General features: G+C 39.3%; 1 protein-coding gene across 1 annotated transcript; it reads right to left on the reverse strand.

The window, feature by feature from the left end:
- Nucleotides 1-1,524: 1,524 nt before the first annotated feature.
- Nucleotides 1,525-20,190, reverse strand: LOC110475585 (putative short-chain dehydrogenase/reductase family 42E member 2). Its single transcript, XM_085592278.1, has 14 exons — nucleotides 17,004-20,190; nucleotides 15,334-15,386; nucleotides 14,022-14,197; nucleotides 11,743-11,978; nucleotides 9,578-9,673; nucleotides 8,747-8,807; nucleotides 6,906-7,024; nucleotides 6,476-6,551; nucleotides 5,987-6,069; nucleotides 5,303-5,440; nucleotides 4,155-4,220; nucleotides 3,278-3,341; nucleotides 2,880-2,953; nucleotides 1,525-2,682 (listed from the first exon to the last, which is right to left on the reverse strand). The coding sequence occupies exons 4-14, from the start codon at nucleotides 11,971-11,973 to the stop codon at nucleotides 2,479-2,481; spliced, it is 1,212 nt and encodes a 403-aa protein (XP_085448404.1). The 5' UTR covers nucleotides 11,974-11,978; nucleotides 14,022-14,197; nucleotides 15,334-15,386; nucleotides 17,004-20,190; the 3' UTR covers nucleotides 1,525-2,478.
- Nucleotides 20,191-20,320: the final 130 nt, after the last annotated feature.

Below are 20,320 nucleotides of genomic sequence, written 5' to 3' on the forward strand. Positions count from 1 at the left end.
AATAGCATCCTGTCAGTTGTAAGGGCTCCGGTCACACTGAGGTACCTGTTGAACAGGTTGTTCAGGAAAAAAAACCACCTCCTGCCTACCGGTTGGACAGTCAGGGGCAGGACATGGCTCATAGAGATGCAGAACTTCTGAGACATCTGCAAAACAGCAGGAGTTCCCAAAGAGGCACAAATAAACAAATAGGCACTAAGGTCCCTTTCCACCTGAGCCTCCTTGTGGTCATTTGAGCCTGGGAGGGTGTGAAAAGGGTCAGGAGCTGCAGAATTTCAGTTACCCATTCCAGGCAAAAGTTAAGCTTTGAACATGTTTACCTCTTTTGTTACAGCTGTGCTATGTCTGAACGTTCATATTAAATTTTAATCACTTAAAGACACATTGTAGTTATGTTAGAGTAGGAGTAACTTAAACAAGAGTCAGCTTAAACTGAGACTCAGTAAGGACCTGCAGAAATAAGAGAGCTGGCTATTCCCAGCTGGTACTGAGGATTGTTCTAAAATCTCAAATATTGCATTTGTAAGAAATATCAACAAATGTACTGAAGCCAATTATTGTTAATCACTGTTATAACAGTGATGTAAAAAGCATCCTACCCAAAATAACAAACCACAGGTTTGGTGTTATATGAAATGATGGTACTCCATGGGGACTTACAAGCACAAAGCCAGTGAATTCCTTGGTTAGTCCTTACTGAAGAGCATGCAAGGCCAGAGCCTCCACTCCTGTGAAAAGTGGTGGTGTAATCCAGGATGCATCCTGAGCTATTAGTTCAATAAAAGTGATATGAAAGATTTATAAATTAACTAATTTAGAACCAAATTGAATGCTTGCATGCAACTAAAATGCTCTCACTAGGAAGTAACTTTACACTTGTGGTTTTCTATTCTGCATTTCTAGGGAGTAAAGGCTTACATGGTACTGACTGCTTGCAGCACTTGCTGGCTCAGCTGCAGCTCTGTAGTGATAAATTGTGAATTTAACTGGTTTTAATCAAACCTGGATAAAGATCTCTCTAAATGAGAACTTCTTTAAGCTTCCTGTATAGGAACAGGAGACAGGGCTGAGCAGTGCCCCTGCTAAATGAAGATCTACAGTGGGAGCTCACTTTGTATGGACAAGGACAATCACCAAATGTGAATCCATAATCAAGCAGACTACTGCTTTCATTGCACACAGAAATTATTGTTTAGTGAAAATAGAGTAAAACAAATCTTTGCTTACACAAGGTGCAGTGATAATTGTAGTTGCTCATGCATTTTCCTGTCTTTTACCTGTAATCTTTATTCTTCTAGCATTACTGTTGGCTGTCCTGCATATCCTATAGATTTAGAATGAGAGAAACTCTATAAACATACTGGTCTTAAAAATCCTGTAAAATGCTAAGAAAATGCAAAATGAATACAGAGTGGAGGTAATCAGATGGCAGAGCTGTTCCATCATTGTCTTCCATGATCCTCTGTGGCAAATCCAGCTCTCCTGATTCATGTGGGGTGCAAGAGAGGGAGCAGCTGCTCCCTGGTTTGTCTGGGCTACACCTGGTGTGTACATGTAGCACAGGTGGCTCACAAAGTGCAATTCACCCAAGAAGCAACTGATGTGAGACTTAAGAAAGGGGAAAAGAGAGAGGTTGGATTCTCACTCCTGTCTTGGTGCTTGGCTTCGTTGCTCACCCCAAAATGCAATTCCCTGAACACACAGTGTGTGCCAGCACTGCTACAGGGTTGTGGAGGATGTGACTCCAGAGAGCAGTAACAGCTGGCTGAATTCCACCTTCCCACCAGCTCCTTAAAAACAGAAGTTCAGTTATTTGGTTCAGTTATTATTTATTATTGCATTGAAAGGATATTATTTACTTTACAAACACACATAATGATATTTATTACATTTTTACAAAGCTTTAGAACAATACAACTATTTTACATAAATATGATTTCCACTCCTATAATCACCTATTATTTATAAATATTTACTTTCCATATTTTTCCACTGTTTCCCAGGTCTCTGTAATTCCTCAGGCTAACTGACAGCAGCTGTAGCCGTGGCTTCATCAGAAGAGTTGTTTAGTCACCCTTTCCTTCATTGGAGCTACTGGTCTTGTTACAGCACTGTTGTCCTGTGACAGTTCTTCTTCCACCTTCTCACCTTCCCAAATTATCATTTTTAGAAAATGCTTCCCAGCATGAAACATCACTTAATGAAGATCCATGAAAACTATTCCTGCACACATTTGTGGTGACCTCCTTTGCTGTAATACTGTGCTGCCCTTGGGAAACATTTCCTGATACATCCTATATTTTCACTTTTCTAGTTGTTTTTTGTTTGGGTTTTTTCTTTCTTAATAAGGTCAGAGAGGTGTCATCATAGTAATATGAATAACAAAGCCCAGAGTGGCTGAGGAATGTACTATGACCAGATAATTAATACTCAGAAACAAAATGAAGTTTTCTGGAACAGGTGAGTGGTTATTTGATTTTAGAAGAAAGAAAGAATGATCAAGCTTAACAAAATGCCAAAAACAATCACCATTTTAAAGAACGTGTGATCTTCTTGGCAGGTAGGTCTTGTTTTTAGGTAATGATCCACAGAATCAGCAAATGAGAATTTCTTTGGTTTGTAACCAAGTTGATTTCGTGCCTTGTCTATTCGGAATGTGTGAGTTACTGTGACATTCCACACCTAGGAGCCAAAAGGACAGTTATGGCAGTGACTTTAAAATCCAGTTTTCTAGAACTTGGATGAAAATATATCAGTGATATTACAATGGAAACAGAACAGAAAACAGAGCTGCAATGCAGAAAATCCAAAGTGTGTATCATGTCCTTAATGAGAATTTGAGTCAGAAATATATAAACATCTTTTTTTTATTAATTTACCTCATTCCTTGTCAAGAAAGGTGTAAAGCTAAAAACTGGCTTTAGTATCAGGTGCAGATATTCCATCACAGTGGCTGTGAAACAGAAATTACTTAATGAGACATCTGGTTAACAATAAACTGAGACAATGCTGAGATTATACATCCTGTAATTCCTATTGGTAGAAGGCACAGTTTAATTTATAAAGTACATGATGAGTTTATTAATAGCCTTTAAACTTTATCTACTATAATTAATACCACATGGCACAAGTGATTATTCTCAATTAAAATAATTTTAATTTAAATAATTTGTGCCCCTGCATTTTATAAAACCACTATGTAGCTTAATAGGAATAATAAAAAAAAAAAAAAAATCAAACAACCCACAATAATTAAGAATGTATTTTATTTTTTTACCTGCTATATGAACCAGGAGAACAGGAATATGTATCCAAGGTTTCCTGTAGCCTAATTTTTCAAACTAGAAAGGGTATAAAAAGAAAGAATAACAGAAAACTTACACCAAATTGAAAGTGTCAATGAGGCTTGAAAATGTAAAAAAAAATTAAAGAATATTGATAAAACTTTTATCTAAACTTTTTTTTTCCAGCTAGTCCTTCTGTCAATACAGGTAGTAAGAAATTTAATTGAAACCCACAACTCATTCTTTGGTGCCCAGCTCCCACCCTTCATCTGCAATTGGACAGTAAAAGGGAGTAAAAGGCCATTTCCAAGGGGGAAGTGACCCAGACTGGAACATTGAACTACAGTCAAATACAGGCCCAATTTTCTGCTGCAGTCATTTTCTGTGATGGCATTGCAGGATCAAAACTTTGGCATGCTCCTAGAATCCCAGCCTGATACTTCTGAAAATACAGAAATGTTGTCTCTTTTTAGCTTCTAAGATTCTGAACGGGCTTCCCCTCTGTGCTGCAGCTGATGCCAGGACAAAGGGATAAGCAATGACTGTAAGAGTCCTGCCAGATGCCAGTGGCAGAGCTTGCCATGCACTGTGGGTTTGCTCCATGAAATGCTCTGTCCTGCAGCAGGTGCTGGACCTCCCAGCTAAATCCTCTCCAAGCAGTAAGGCCAAACTCCACAGTTACACGTATCCAAAACTTCCCTTAACACCAGTGGAACTTTGGGACATGCAGGTAAAACAGGATTGAGTTTAATGTTAAGTAATTCAGTAATTTCTGTGCACTGAACTTCATTTAGTTGGTCTGGTGTGGCAGCCAGTGACAGGGCTCGTGCCCATGCAGTGCTGGGGGCTGCAGGGCTCTGCAGTACCTACCAAAGGCACAATCCACTCAGAGAAGATGACATTTTCACCATCGTGGATGTAGTAAGCCTGGCCACTCTGGTAAAGAAGCAGAGAAAAACAGTGACAAAACTGTGCCCAGGATGGCATTTTCTGTCTCTGTCATACCTACCTACCTGTCATGATTTTGTGAGTAACACAGCAGCATGCACAAGGTGAATGTACACAGAGGAAACTGCCTTCACTGGGCTCCACTGTGGTAACCCCACACTGCTGGCAGGGCTCATGGTGATTAACCATGGTGTAGTGTAGATCAGAGCTCAGTTTCCCCATGGGGTAGCAGCTGTTGGAGCATTATGTTCTTCACAATGGCACAGAATGAGCTTTGTGAGTCCAACAGAAGGGGCAGCACTGATGGCATTTAACAAACACAGCTCTGAGGTCGAGTTCCAGCTGTGCTCTGGATGAGGAGTCTGCCCAGCTCTGAGTACCAGGAACACCTGAGCACCCAACAAACCTGGGACTCTGGGAATGGCATCAATCTAAAACAGCTGGGTGGCTTCCACGGGCTGAACTAATTGAGAACACATGGAGAGGTGTTCACCTGTGTCAGTCCCTGTGTTCTGTGTGCTCCTACCAGTCTAAATGAATCTGGGACCTTCAATAACTGTGAATGAAGCAGCTGCTGCAGCACTGTCAGTTCTGTAATGCTTCACAGTCCTCAGATTGGTGTTGCAACTGTGACCAGTAGAACAAAAAGAAAAACCTTTAAAAATTGCCCATTAAAAATTGTCCAATGGACAATTTCTGGAATTTTCAGCCCTGAAAATTCAACTGGAATGCCTCAGAATGGTTGCTCTAAATTTTATGCATTTAGGTCAGAAGCTATTTTGAAGAGAATAACAGGATATATAGATTTGTGTAATGGTAGCTATATTAAGCTAGTTAAAAATACAGTTTCCTCCAATAACCCAAGAAATTATATATTTTCAACTCAAACAAAAACACCATCAAATTATGAGTGAAATGTATTTGCATTTGCACTGTCTGTGTGCTTGTGGAGCTACACACTGTTTTAGAGAATTTAGCATATGACTTTTTGGACACACTTTGATCTCAAAACATCAAAAATTAAACCTGTTTGAAAACTCAAGCTACTGGTGATTAAATTGTTTACTTACAGCTACGTAGTCCTTCTCAGAGGTGAGCGCCTCAGCAGCCAGTAAATGAGCTTGCACTAGATTTCCTATGTGAACCCAGTTCATCTGAACTTTGTGATTCCCAAACTTGAAGTTAAAAAGTCTGCGCTGGATATTTATCTGTAGAAACAGAAAACACAAGATAACTTCATTATTCCTTTATTATGCACTATAATATGATCTTGTCTCAACCCAGTTACTTGGGATTTGCTATATTTGTGTACAATTACAGCACAAGAAACCTGCCACAAAGAAAAATCCAACTAGTGGGTGGTTTTAGAAATCAAAGACGGTTGCAGTGATAGGCAGTGGCAAAATATAGTATTATTTACATTTATTTATATAGTATTGCAACATTATATTTTTTGGCAGAAATTAAAGTGCATATTTAAAAGACAATTTCCATTCAATGTAGGGATGCAAGCCTAGTTCCTTTACCCCAGCATTTCGGCCTTCCACTTTTCCTTTTCACTGAGAAGCCCAGCTTGGCCCTGGCCCACAGTGCTGGTTTCCTGCTGTTTGTTACCCTGCACCCCATCACCTGTCCCCAAGCTTTCACCACATTCCTGCAGGAATGGTTAAGAACTGCAATCAAGGTACTACCACTTGTGTTATGCCCTTACAACTACTTGTGGTGTCCTCCAGAGCTGACTACAAAACACATACGGCTACTCGAGGCAGGTGCCGCTGCTCTTCTGGTCCGTAGATGCCCGGCGGGCGAAGCACACACGTGTGGAGCTTGTCCCCTCCTTGGAGAGAGAGCAAAGGTGACTGTCAGACAGCTGGGACAGCAGCAAAGGGCTGACACATATTGTCTGAATTTTACACTGTCAAAATTAGGGCTCATTTTGACTATTCTGAGGGGTTCAGCTTCCTGGGAACTTGATTTTCTTTCTGTGTGAAATTGAATTCAATAGCTGTGACAGACCTGAGCTTAACAGCCTGAAAAACCTTCTTGGGGTTACAAGAAGAGCCCATTGGACTGTGCTTACAAATTGGTATTATCAGAACAGCTAATTATCCACTGAAGAAAGGAATAGAAACAAAGAAATCCTTATTTCAGTTAAAGTATACTACTGATGAATGAGCAACCAAAGAAAGGAATGCCCATTAGCACTCCCAATGATAGAAAAGCCCCAAATGCTTTATATGTACCTTTGAGTAAAGTTCCATTAGCAGCAAGAACCATTTGGTCTGCAATTGCCTTGGTTCTGGAATAATGATTAAATTGCTATAAGGAAGCAGAATAAGATAATTATTGAATCTGTAAAGGCAAACTTATTGTTTATGACTGACAACTTTTCAATCTAACCAGCTCACAGATATCAGCTGAGCAAAACAAAACTAGAAATAGTAAGATTTAGTCAATATGTAGTTTGTTTATGACAAAAAACAGATTTACACTTTAGTGGCACAACTTTAGCTTCAGAGCAAATTTGAGTCCATTTGTATTTACTTAACTCACTTTTGGTGCTGAATGTACTGAGAACATTTACAGTAAAACAGTTTCTGCCCCCAGAACAGCCTTCACACAATCTACCCTTTGGAGCACAGTAAATGCCACACCATCCCATGGACAAAGTACCTTTTCCAGTGGAAAATATGGTACAGTTTCTTCATCTCCTTCTTCAATAGGATTCCCTCCAAACACCACATTCACTGTACTGGTATATATCAGTCTAGGGATATTTCTTTGTTTGCAGACTACAGTGATACACAAAATAAATTATTTTAAAACAAAAATAAAGAGGGAGAAATAACTGCATTGGCAGATTTCATTTTTGAAAACAAACATTACAATTATAGAAAAAAGGTAATACTTTGATGTTACCTTATAATTTAATATAATATTATCTTCCATTCACCTGGAATTTTTCATTGACTATGCAAATCTTACACATTGTGGTCACCAAATGTTTCATGATGAGGTACCTGTAACTATCATATCATGGATTGCAGTTACTAGGGAGAGGAATTATCTTGGTGGAGGGAAAACTCCTCCTTGAGAAACTTTTCTTAAAATATGTTCATTTTACAAGTTGAATACAAAGGGGATGAGTAAGAACATTTGTTGTGGTACAGCCCTGGGGGCAGTGCTGTGGGGAGCAGCCACTCCAAGGCCACTGGGTTCCCCTTGGTTCCAGGAGCTGCCTCCTGCACCCCACCTGGGTGGGACATGAAGTGACACAGGAGCACGGGCCAGCTGTGCCCACATGCCACCAAACTGCCTTGGTCTCAGTCTGCTCATCAGTGACAAATGATGTGTTAACAGGAAAACATACTCTGCTAGTGTATAATCAGTCATGCTTTAAGTACAAAGGAAATTAATGTTATTTGCAAAACAAAGACCTAATTATGGATTCCAGTCCTGTGTAGCCAAGACATTGCAGCATTCTGCTGCATATCTGTCATTGCAAACTTGAATAATGTAAATTTCCTTTTCATTTAACAATATTTCTAAAGTTGAAGAGAATTAAAATGCAAACTCAGGAATTTTTAGAATTTGCAGAACAGTCTGTCCTGCTGGTTCGTTGGCTCATTTTGAAAATAATAAATGTTAATTATTGTAAATATTTGGGAAAAAATACAATAATAAGGTGTATTATTAAAATGTAGATGAGCAAGTTCATGCTCCTCCCAGTATCTTGGTTTTCTGGGAGCCTATGGGAATTTGACATGACATGTTTCTGTGGGCTTGGAGGTTGGGGAGGGAAGAAGGCAAGATGTGGCAACTCTTCCTTCTAACTCATTTAGAGTTTTACTTGCCTACTATTCCATTTCTGCATTTTTTTCAGTAATAACACACAGTCAGCATGAAAATTAATCTAAATAAAAACTGATTTTGCTATTTTGCTGCCTCCCCCCCCCCCACCTGATTTTTGAAGGAAAAACAAAGAGAAGGTAGCTCTGGTATTTACAGTACACTGGGAAAACTTTCTTTCTGGAACTGAATATACTGAAAGAGATGTACTGGAATCTTCCAGAGACAGTAGTTAAGAATCTGTGTATAATAAAAAGGGGTCACAGTAAGCAGAAAGGATAGAAGGTTTTCTGTATCAATGTGATAAAATAATAGCTAAATATACATCTGTGATGCCTGTACCAAATGTTTATGACATAACAAACAGTACAACAGCTCTCATGTTATTTCTGTGAGGAAGGAGGATAACACTTCTCCATTACATAAAGGCAAAAAATAACCATGGAGGAGAGCTTTAGTTGGACTGCCAAGGAATGAAGTCCAGGTTGAAAACCCCAGTTCAAACTAGTGGCAAATCTACCAGCTGTAATGGGACCTGCATATTTTGACAGGGGGGAGAGAAAAGCCTCATTTTACTGCCTCATCTCCACAGGAAACATCCAGTTAGAAAGTTTTTCAATTCATTATTTGGATCAGATGCAGAGAAAGAAAATCTAGGTACCTACCATCAATTATTATTTTTGTGCCTCCAACATTTATGGATTCAATCTGATCTTTCTTTTGAAGCTAGAAATAGAATTTGCACAAGATTTAATTAATCAAACAAGTCACATTTACAATATGATGTTCCAATTGCCAGATCTACAATAGCTGTGGTCTTTTTGTGATGCATGTTACAGTTATGTCTGACATACAGTGACTCCTGACAGTTCTCATTTTTATTGTCTTGTTTGGTGTATGAGCAAAGAAAGTTGAAAAATGAAAGATAAATACTTCTAAAAGGAAATAATAATACTTCAATATTTTGTCACACCCCAGATAATCCATGATATAGAAACAAGAATTATGGGCAGGGGTTATGCTCCCTGAAAGCTTCCACAAATTCTTGTTCTAGTGGCAATCTGTCCTGTTCCTAGAAATAAATTAGTAGGTTCGTGGTTTTTTTGATAGTCACCTTCTGTGACTATCAATGTAATTCAGCATAACACATAGATTGTGGTCTGTTTCCTCATGACTGAGTTCACAAGAAGAAAATGCATCCATATTAGTTTTAGAGCGATGCTGTCACTCTTCTTCAGATCAGAGAAAAAAGCTACACCTTCTTATCCAAGATTCTAAAATTATGATCTCATTTTTCTAGAATATTTTGTAGTACATTACTTTCACACTTTGACTTTATTATTTAAGGAATACCTCCCCTATTTCCTGTATGGATGACTTGGCCTTTATAACAACTTCTGACATAAATACTGTAAAATTATGTTCTTTGTCACATGCAGACAGTTTTTTTCTTTCTCAAAAGTAACCAAAGAACACTTTAGGAAAATGGTACTTGCTTGTTCCAATCCCGACATTCCACATGCAGCTACATGGAAAACACAGTCAACCCCTTCACATGCTTTGAACACTGCTTCATAATCCCTCACATCACCCTGTAACACGAGAGAAGAATGGATTTTTGACAGGTAGAGCTCATTACATTCTCTAGAGAACTGTATTAACTATGGCTAGCAAGGAAAATCTAAAGGTACTCTAGTCTGTTTTTCACAGTATTTAACAACAATTAAACAAAACATTATGAGCAGGTAGAAAAAGCAGTGACTAAGAATTTTGCCATTATTTTGTTGCAAAACAAAGATGACTCTTGTTGGCTTCAATTATAATGCGTATTTTCACACTTAGTCCTGCAGCCTCCAGGCTGGCAAAACTTGTTTGACTTGAATGGGAGCAGCAAGTGCTCAAGAGCTGGAGAATCCAGCCCCAGGGACAATAAATCATAGCAGGAGGGGTTCAGCTGTCTGCCTTGGAATCACCAAACTTTTCAGAATATTAGGTCTTATATTATTTCCTGCAATGAAATTGATAGAATAACATAGAATAATTGACAGAATGCTATTAAGAGCTAATCTAACCAGTCTTTAACTCTCAACTTTTTTCTCCAAGGTTGCCAAAGTATTTCACAAATACAGCTGACTTACACCTCCCACCCTCAATGCAATGCTACAGAAGCTAACCAGTATAAACAATATTAGCCATCTCCAAACTACTGCTCAAACCTCTGAAGTTACTTATTAATTCATTTACTAGGACTCCATACTTCAATTTTCCAGGTGACTCTCCTACACTTTGTAATATTTATTCTTTCTAAATTGATTTATAGATCATTTGTGAGATCTCGAGTCCCCTTTAGAAGATGTAAATTTCCACCAGTCAACAAACTTAAATCAAATTATGTAGACTTATAGCATCAACAAATCAAGCTTATGGTGTTTGAATGGTTCTTCAATAATAATTTATCCCTCTTTTATATTCTGTAAAAATTGTTTATGAAATGGAACTTAAAAACATCCTGGGTCAGACAAGATCTGCTTGGCTTGGTATTCTGCTCTCTCCAGAATCCTCCATCCCCCTCTGCCTCCCTTCCACCTGCCCCAGAGGGTGATTTAGCCCAAAGGAGAAAACCTGGCATCACAACGACAGCCCGCAGGATCAAGGTCCTGTCCTCCCTTCCAGCTCTGCCATCAACTTCCCAGTTCTAGGGGGAGTGGCAAACTCTCTTATAGTAAATGCTCAGAAAAGATCAGCTGAGCAATACCCTGGGTTTAGCCAGAATTTGTGTGACACGACAGGAGCACCCAGAAAGTGCCCCAGAGCCCAAACCTGGAGCAGCTGTGAGAGGTACTGGGGAATGTGTTCTCCACACATGGCAGTGAGCTGTCAGATACTGGAGAGCTCTTGTGTTCCCCTTTTTCTCAGACACAGTCATTCCTTGAATTGTTCAAAATCAAAAAGAATCAGTGCTCATAAAAGGGTTCTGCAGGAAGAGCATGAACGGGGCAAGCAAATGTGGTGCTTCCCCCAGAATGCTCTTCTAGTCCTGAAGCATTTTCATTCACAAGATTTCTTGAGCCTAATTTAATTTATCTATTCAGCAGTTTCCAACAGAGGTAAATTTTTCTTGAGGCTTTGTACATGCCTTGTACCCACTGCAAGAAAAGCCACATAATTTTGTTTGTACTGAACTGACTCCTCATTCTTGATGGCCTTTCCTGCTTGTACTGGAAGGACAGTGAACAGTGCCACTCACAGCCTGTAGAGCTCTCCTGCTCCTGAGTCACCTCTTTCCCAGCCTGGAAATCCCAGAAATCCCAGTTTTCTCAATCATTCCCTGCATGGCAGTCATTTGGCATTTGTGATCCCTGTTACTGCCCTGTCTTGGCTCTCAGCTTTTTACTTGAAATAATTCCCCTGAGCAGGAACTTTGTCCCTTCTCTGGTCACTGTTTCCCTGGGGCGCTGAATGGCACCTCCCAGCAGAGCATCACAGGTGACACTGGAGACACTGGGACCCTGTTTGCCATCCCTTAATCAGGTATTTATGCATGCAAGGACCTTTTACCATGGCTTCTTCTTGTCCTGAAAGGCTTTTCCATAAATGTTTTAATCAAAGGTCCTTAAGAGGACGCCTTGATAATGAGCATTGGACATTAACTCCAACCTACCTTGAAAAAATCCGCTCCGCTTGGAATTTCCCATTTAGGTTTCCGAACGTCAAAGAGCACAACAGCAATTCCTGAGCTAACAAGGGCACATCCCAGATTGTATCCCAGGTAGCCTCCACCTCCTGTCACCATTGTCCTGCTGCTGCTGGGAGCCAGCAGCCCAGCAGGCTCTGTCACTTGGCTCTCGCAGGGTGGGCTGCTGTGGAGCTCTTCCGTGGATCCCTCTGGCATCACGACTGCAATAGAGAAAACCTCTTGAAAATTCCTGCATAATGCTTTGAGGTCTCGGTTATTTCAATTACTTTTACATTACAATGCTCCCATACTAGTTTTATTATCTTAGTATGTTTAAAATTTATAAATTCATAATTTTGGTGATAGGTTTTCTATGTATAATGTTTAATGAGTCTGAATACTTTTATATTCCAAGATTTAGTCGTTTCCTCATATCCCTAAATTTCATGCAATATAAAAATGAAGTGAAATTACACTATTTTAGAGCCATTATAATTACCTAACTGTAACAGCTATGATGTCATTTTTAAATACTTGGTTTCATCAAACATTTTATCCTTGAAAACTCATTAACTTCTGAGATATTAATGTCAAATTGATGTTATCCTACTAGTCAGGAAAATAAACCAAGACATTAGATAAGCAGTATAAGAAAGGATACATTCTAGTTTTAAAATCAACTTTATTTCACATTTGGGTCTTTAGCAATGATGAAAGTTTGTTGCCATTCTAAGTTTTTCTGGTTATATATTAAATATATTTAGTTTTCTGTCCAGTTCTCACTAGCTTTTGGCCATATTGTTCTCAGTAGGGCATTCATAGACAGCTAAACCAACAAGGGGCAGAAGAGATAAGCCATCTGCCCTGTGAGTTCATCTAGTTGGGAAAACTGATTAGAATAATCTAGGATAACAACTCCACAGGAGTTACCCATCTGTACACCTCATTCTGTATTGCAAATTAGTTTATTCAACATTAATCACTTGTCCACCAAATTTAATTTTCCCACACAAAGAGCCCCTGCTTGGCCTTTGCACATTGGGATCTAGGCTCTTATACCCCAAACAAAAATCCAGAAGGAATCTGCAATCATTCATGTCACCATAAAGTGGGAGCCCAACTGGGTGCCTGCAGCCTAGTACAGGAATATGGACCCAGTCTCTGCAGATTATTTTGGTTTTCTCATAGTTGGAGAGCTCTTCATGTGAGAGGAGCCTCACAGATAAGTACAGTTTGCTCTCTGCCATTTACATCAAGCTTCAGCAGAGCTCAGGCAGAAATGGGGCAGAGCCAGGAGCTGGCAGCTCTGTCACTTCCAGGTGACAAAAAAATTCTAGAAAAGTAACACAAAATGCACCCACAGCACATAAAATTACGGAGTACTTTAGCCATTGCTTACTTAGTGTTTTATAATTTTGTTTGTGATATTCTTCTTATTTTATATGTTGGGTTTCAGATTTCAGACATGGGAAAGGACCAAATTCTCCATGCTCTTACATGTATTTAACACCAATGTCAGCTCACTCAATTCAGTAAACTGAATCAGAGTGTAAAACACAAGCTCCTTATGTTGAAAAACATCCTGACATTTCAAAAATTAAAAATAATCCATGTTTCCAAACAAAATTTAAATTACAACTAATATAATACAACTAAAACAAATATGCTGTCCTGTTCAAGCAAGAAAACATAAATTTGTATCTCTAGAGTATGCCATGCAGGAATCTTAAGCCACATAAAATTGTTTTGCCTTCTCTTCTGAGAACAAGCATCTTTTTATACACTGTAAGGAGAAGTAAAGTCAAGCTTATCACATATTATAAAAAGACATTGGAGAAATGGTATATATTTGAATATTTGTCATTAATATCTCCTTAAAGTTTTAGTAAGCTGGAGATTGCGTAAAAAAGTTTAAGTTTTCTAGAAATCTCTTTCTTAAAAAGCATAAATAGCATTAGTACATTATTCTGCTTCATGGACTTAGAAAATTGTTTTCAAATGTTGAACATAAGCAGTTTTCTTTTTGAAAATCCATCTTTTCGGAATCAGTAACTTTTTTTTCTCTGAATTTGTAGGAGCTATTCTTATTTATTAATGCATTCTGCATGATGAGCTAGTCACATCCCGTGCAGCACATGTAGTGCGAGTTGCTTTTAGCTCCCCTACTGTCATTTCAAATATCAGAAATGTTCAAATTACTTCCCATAAGAAGTTAAAGTCAACCACATCAGGTTTTTAGAAATAGCTAAAGAACTAGTAAGTACCCTTGGTAGAATCCTGCTGTCAGCGCTCTCCCAGGCCTTCCTGTCCAGGTGGGAGGGTGAGGTCTCTGTGCTGGACAATTCGTGACTCAAGGGCATCAGGTGCTCCCAGGCAGGCAGAGAAGTTCACGTGTGCTCAGGCCTTTTGCTGCTCCTGCTCCTGTGTAGCTGGTGGTTGGCTGGGACCCAAAAAAGGGCAGGGCTTAATTTGTACCTAATTTACGTTCCTTTTCAGGAAAAGAAATTAAAAATTCTCCACATCAGACCATTCTTAACAGGATGGTAGCTCTCACTTGTCTGGTAAAAGTATTAAGACACTGCACAACACAAATATACTGTTGGTGCCATCATTCTGTAGATAAACTACGAGAGAAGGAACAAAAATCCTGTTTGGCAGTGCTACTCAGCACTTTCATTCTGACTTTTGTATCTCCATCCCCAAAATTTTGTATGTGCAGAGAGGCTTAATTGTAGGCACATGTGTTGTTCTCCAGCTTCCAAGAGGAATATGAAGGTAATAAACTACCTTGGACATAACAGAACAGGAAAAGGTGATGTACTGTTAAATAATGCATTTAAATGAATGATGAATTAATAAATTTATTAATAATTATATGTGCTGTGTCCTCAGATTTTGAAGTAGTTTTAAAACATAAATGCTTTTGCGAGTTAAACAATGAGAAATCAAAGCCAGCATTTTTAAATGGGTGTGTCTAAAATTAAGTCTCAAAACAGTAGTTAAGATGCTAAAGAAACACTCCCACATCTAAATATAAATTACTACAATTTTCAATGTTTGCATGTTAGAAATAGCTCAAGTCCATAGGTAACCAATCACAATTTAAATGTAATTTAATGTTCATTTGCTGACAAGAACTCAGACTGAGACCTAGGCAAATGTATTTTCACATAACATGTATCGGGGACCAGAATTTAGAACCAGAATATTGAACCTGTCAAATTAATCTGCACTTCTTGGATTGCTTGGATTGCTGAGTGAGTGACAAGCTCAGCTCACAGGAAAATCCCCAAGAACACCAAACTGTGTTTTAAGCTGTCCACAGCCTTGACAGCTTTTACCATTTATTCCAATAAATAAAGTGTCCATTCTATCCCTGAACTATTCCAGAACTCCTTCACAAGTGAAAACAGCTTGTCAGCTTCTTCGAAGGATATCAATCCCTCACTCTTCAGTGAAATTTAACAAAGAACATTTTAACTTGGCTTTGGTTTCCACCTTGGCAAGAAGGGGATACCTCAGAGGAATTTTCAGAACTGGTATTTTGTACCTCTCCTGTTATGCTTATTTTCTTACCTTTAGTAAAGAAGGATGGTAGTATTTTATTCAATGCATCCTGCCAAGTATTTCTGAAAGAAACAGAAGCTAAAGTTACAAGGAGAAAAGCTGCTGCATTAAGATTGGAGCTTGCTTTTGGTCACAACTCTATACTTCCTTTTTCTACTTTTTCTCCTATGACCATTCATAGTTCATGTAGGCACATAGAAAAAAAAAAAAACAAAACATCCAGTACATCTAGTACTTATAGCAGATGACTGTAAAATACAACAGGAAGGTGTCAATGAGTTTGTCCATTTATTTACATGGAGGAGGTCCACATTTCTGAAATGTTTGGCTTATCAAAATGTTACTCATATCCAGACTGTAAAGCAATGTTGAAATGTAATTGCCCTGTTTCATAGAGGAACCCAGTAGGCTTACACAAGTTCATTTCAAATCACATGCTGCTGGAGCCAAGCCTGAATTGAGTAAGGAGGATCTGGCATAAGACAGACAAGACAATCTCTGTCCCCAGCACACAAAGCCTGGTCCCTGTGCTGGTTCTGAACACTGCTGGGGACTGGACCCCAGAGGGGTTTCAAGCCATGGCCCAGAAGGCAGAAGTGTGAGACCAGGTCTATGTCCTGGTCACTAGCTGGTCCTGTGAACTTCACAGCTCTGCACTCCCAGGTCACCGAACAGGAGCTGTGCTCCAGCTCTGGGGTAACCTGAAGAATGGTTTTCAAGTGTGGAAGATCTTATGCAGAAAGGAGCCTTTAACAGAATAACCAGAGCGTGAAGAGCTCAGGAGAGGTGTGAGTTAAGATGACAGCTGGATATTTGGTGTGAGTCACGGGCAGGATGGGATGTTCTGGAGTGCCCAAGGGCAGAAGAATAGCAGAAAATCAGAAAAGACTAAGCTCTCTCTTAAAACTACTCAAGGACAGGGTTTTGCTGAAATACCTGCCATACAAAAGATACCCTCTCTTCAGTTGACTTATTAAAAATTTCTGCATCTAAGCCTTAAATTAGTAGAGTTGTCCAAGCTTGCTGTGTGTTTGAGCACCTACTCGTGCAGCTGTTCAGATGCAGATGCCCCATCAGGGGTACTGACACAGTCTGTGAACTCAGAGTGGTGACACTCGCTTGGACAGGGCACAGAGTGCTGATTCCCTCTGCAGCCCCAGAGAAGTCTGGGCAGAGCTGTTGCAGGGTGTAAATACTTTTGACTAAGAGAACTTATCTCTTTGTGACTACAAAAACAACCACCCCCATAACAAGGATGTCTAAAACAGCAGAGAGCTGAGAGAAGGGAAATGACAACAGTAAGATATTCACCCTTTATGTGAGAGAGGACAGAAAATGGTAAAAAGCATCAAAATCAGGTCTTGCAATGTTAATGGAAGAGAAAAAGAGTAGAGCTCTCCTCTAATTATGTCTAGCTGTGCTTAGAATTTTTAGTCAAAAAGATTAATCATAGGATCTGAATTTGGGATCTTCTGAATATTTTTCATATAACCAAATGCTAAATATTGGTACATATTAAACATTTCTAAGGCATGAATAATCCTTTAAAAAGTTTACCAACATAATATTGATACAACAACAACAAATGCAATGTAAGACCCAAACTGTTATGATAACACAACATTCTTCACATTCCTTGCTAAGTTAGAAGAGTAAGACACAGAGGCAAAGCAACTTACCCATGTCATGCTCCAAGTCCAGGCCAGAAGGGAAAGGAAGATGCAGATCTTTATTCCTTGCTGCAAAGCTAAGAGATCAGGTTCTTCTTAAATCCCTCCATTCTTCATTAACATACATAAATATTCGCACTCTGTCCTTTTTCCTGTTTCTTTGTGTATTTGTGTTACAGTTCTGCATATTTCACTGCTTCCTCATGGAAGGAATAAAGCACACATAAATACAGCCTTGGAATGTGTCCCATAAAATGCTTTTCAAATGACTTTGTTCTCATTTCCTTTGCATTCGTGGTTACTTTGCATGTTACACAGATTGATTTACAGGTCAAATGAAATGATAACTCTGAGCCTGCATTGCCAAGTCAGGATGGAATTACAGGAAGAAACAAAGCAACATCTCACAGCACTAAGGAACATCCCTGTATCAGCCCTTGGGTCTTGTTAAAGAAGAGGACAGTTTATGCAATATTTGAATGGAAGGAATACAAATGCATCATAAATAAAAATACTGTGTTACATTGTACTGAATAAAGGCACGTTTCTATACAGTTAGCAGGGATCACAGCTTGGCTTGCTACACACGGGAATCACAGAGACAACAAAAGTGTTGAACAAACTAAACAAATGCATGATTGAAAGAAATTATAACACCAATTCCAACAGATTATTTGCTAGTTTTTACTCTATTTAGAAAAGCTTTGGTACCACATTAGGAGTGGCCATGGTGGCAGAGGCAGCCCATGTCACTGAAAGGAGATAAACTTGTTTCTTAAAAGGTCTGCCTAAGTTACTTATCAAATTCTGGGTAGAATTTAAGATTCTAACTGATGAACACTCATGTGACATGAGTTAGAAATTATCAGACTCCTTATAAATTACTTCTGCCAGCACATTAACTACCTAAAACCTAAATTATCATTACTGTAACAGAGACATGGGAAGAAAACGCTGACAAATTTCTGGAATTGCATTTTCCCTTCTTCCTCTCTCTTTCTATTACTTATTTATTTAAACTAATCAGCAAGCAAACATCTCATAAGCTTCTGTTTGAGATAGTTTCACAAAGGACCAAAGTTCAATGGAATGAAATATACATCTGATTTAGATGCATTAAAGTGATTCCAGGAAAATTCCTGTGACTTAGTGGTATTAACACATTTGGGTGCCTAAAGTCTTGGAAGTTTATAGTTTCAAATCTAGGTACATGCTGACAGTAGCAACATGCTTAAGGCACAGAGAAATTCTTACTGAACAGGATTCTAAAGGACACGACTCACACTGCCATTACCTTCCTTTGAAGCAGCTGAACTGCTGGAGGTGACTCCAATTCAGGCATATTTGGATGGAGGAATTTGTCACTATGCCAAGCTGTCCCACCCTTCTCCTGGAAGCTGTCCTCTGAAGCAGCTATGGCTGAACCATGCACGAGGGAGTTCCTGAACTGCCAGTCCTTGCTAAGGGTTATGAACATTTGTACCAGTTAAACCTAGCTCAGCAGCTGGAAACTGGAAATTATGGCAGCACATGAGCTGCTCCACACAGAAGTTCCCAACTCCTGCCGTGAAAGCAGCACTCTCCTGAAGGGGGTGGCACACACACGTGGTGGTAGCAACTGGTTCAGCCATTTGTCTTTAATTCACTGCTCACAAATCAGCATATTCAGTGAGTCACAGCAATGACATGCCTTACAAACAAGCTGGCTGAAAAATATGCATTTGGTCAATTATAAATCTCCTCTTTTATTATGTCATGAATACAGTGGGTTGCATTCCAGCAAGCACAAACCAGGAAAGCAAATGGCACCGAGCTGACAGATCCACACTGAAGTCACCGAGTATTACACAGGTCAGCCCCACTGAGGCATCTCCTGAAAACGCCTCCTGGATGAGCAGCCCTCAGCCTGATGGGAGCAGGCAGGATGGCAGTTTCCAGGTAGGTAGGAAGGAGATGGAATCTGGAATCTGTATTCTAAACTAAGGAGCTGCTCTGAGGAGGCATCGGGGCAGCCAGCCTGTGAGACCACAAAGCTTTGGCTGCACAGGCTGAACACACTTACAAAAGAAGAGAACCTGCATGGGGTGTAATGGCACAGTACTGTCATACCTGGCTCTTTTACAGCTTCTCTGCTTACACAGATTCCAACAACAACATTTGCTCCTTACTTTGCATTGCATTTTCTTGAACAGGAGGCTTAGAAGCCCTTAGCTCATACCACCAACAAAGAGAAGGCTCCTGAGTTCCCAACACCTACTTGGAGTGTGAGATCATGCTCAGGAGAACCAGAGAAACGTGCTGTGCTCTGCCCATGGAAACAAACACCCAGTCCAAGGCAAAACAAACAGCTCAGTGATGAGTATTAATGTAGGCTGCCCCAAATTTGGGTTACAGATCCGCTGACAATCAGCCAATAGAGACACTGTGTAAACACAACTTTTTGGATACAGTAAAACCTCTGAACACCAAATGTTGTAGCGGGGTTGGGGGGGAAGGCTCTAAATGAGAGCTTTGACAATTGTGGTCTAACACAACAGACTGAAATATTCTGATGCTTATCCACATTTGCAAAATCCAACATGTCATTATGATCTTACTTTGCAAAGAGCCTCTGATACCATTTAAGACATCTGCATGAGTGTGTTTCCTTTTAAGTTCTTTTAAAACACTTTTATAGGAATATAAGAATCTATGCTACAGAACTATGACATTTCTTAACTCATCCAGGAAACAAATAAGAAACCCTCTTTGGCACTACAGAAAGCTCATTCTTTCTATCTGGATTTACTGTTTTAACATTTCTGTTAGTACAAATCCTCATTTTAACAGTGATATCCATCTATACCCCAAACAGAAATATGACCAATCCTATTAATTGACAATTATTTTCATATCAAATCATCTCAGCAGTTACACACAGCCACAAATAAAATCACAGAAAGTGACACATAGCACAAAGCACCAGTTTAACTGCAGCATTCTAGTAAAGGCTGGCAGTAACATGGAAGGTAGGAGTCACCTAATTCAGAGCATACAACACTAAATAAATACATTTGTGATAGAAGTAATTTTATAGAGACAAAAGAGATAAAGGGACAGAAAAGACACAATCTCCCATATCACAGCATATCCAGTGGCGTGCAAGAGGGGCAAATGTATCCTAAATAAATGCAGATCAGGTACCTTAATTTTGAAGTATGAATCCATTTTTATTATATTACATATATTAAACACATGAGATTAATTTCTAACCCTCTAAAGACAGCAGTGAACATCTACAAAATACTAGTGAGCTGTCATTACAGAAATCAGTAAAAAACAAGTAT

This window comes from Lonchura striata, chromosome 14, assembly GCF_050655825.1.
Source record: "Lonchura striata isolate lonStrDom1 chromosome 14, ASM5065582v1, whole genome shotgun sequence".
Taxonomy (NCBI): domain Eukaryota; kingdom Metazoa; phylum Chordata; class Aves; order Passeriformes; family Estrildidae; genus Lonchura; species Lonchura striata.

Coding starts and splice junctions, on each gene's coding strand:
- LOC110475585 (XM_085592278.1), bottom strand. CDS start 11,973: ATGCCAGAGGGATCCACGGAAGAGCTCCACAGCAGCCCACCCTGCGAG. Junction 5,441..5,986: donor GGCACCTGCCTCGAGTAGCC/GTATGTGTTTTG, acceptor CTGTTTCTACAG/ATAAATATCCAGCGCAGACT. Junction 4,221..5,302: donor CTGAGAAGGACTACGTAGCT/GTAAGTAAACAA, acceptor CTTCTTTACCAG/AGTGGCCAGGCTTACTACAT.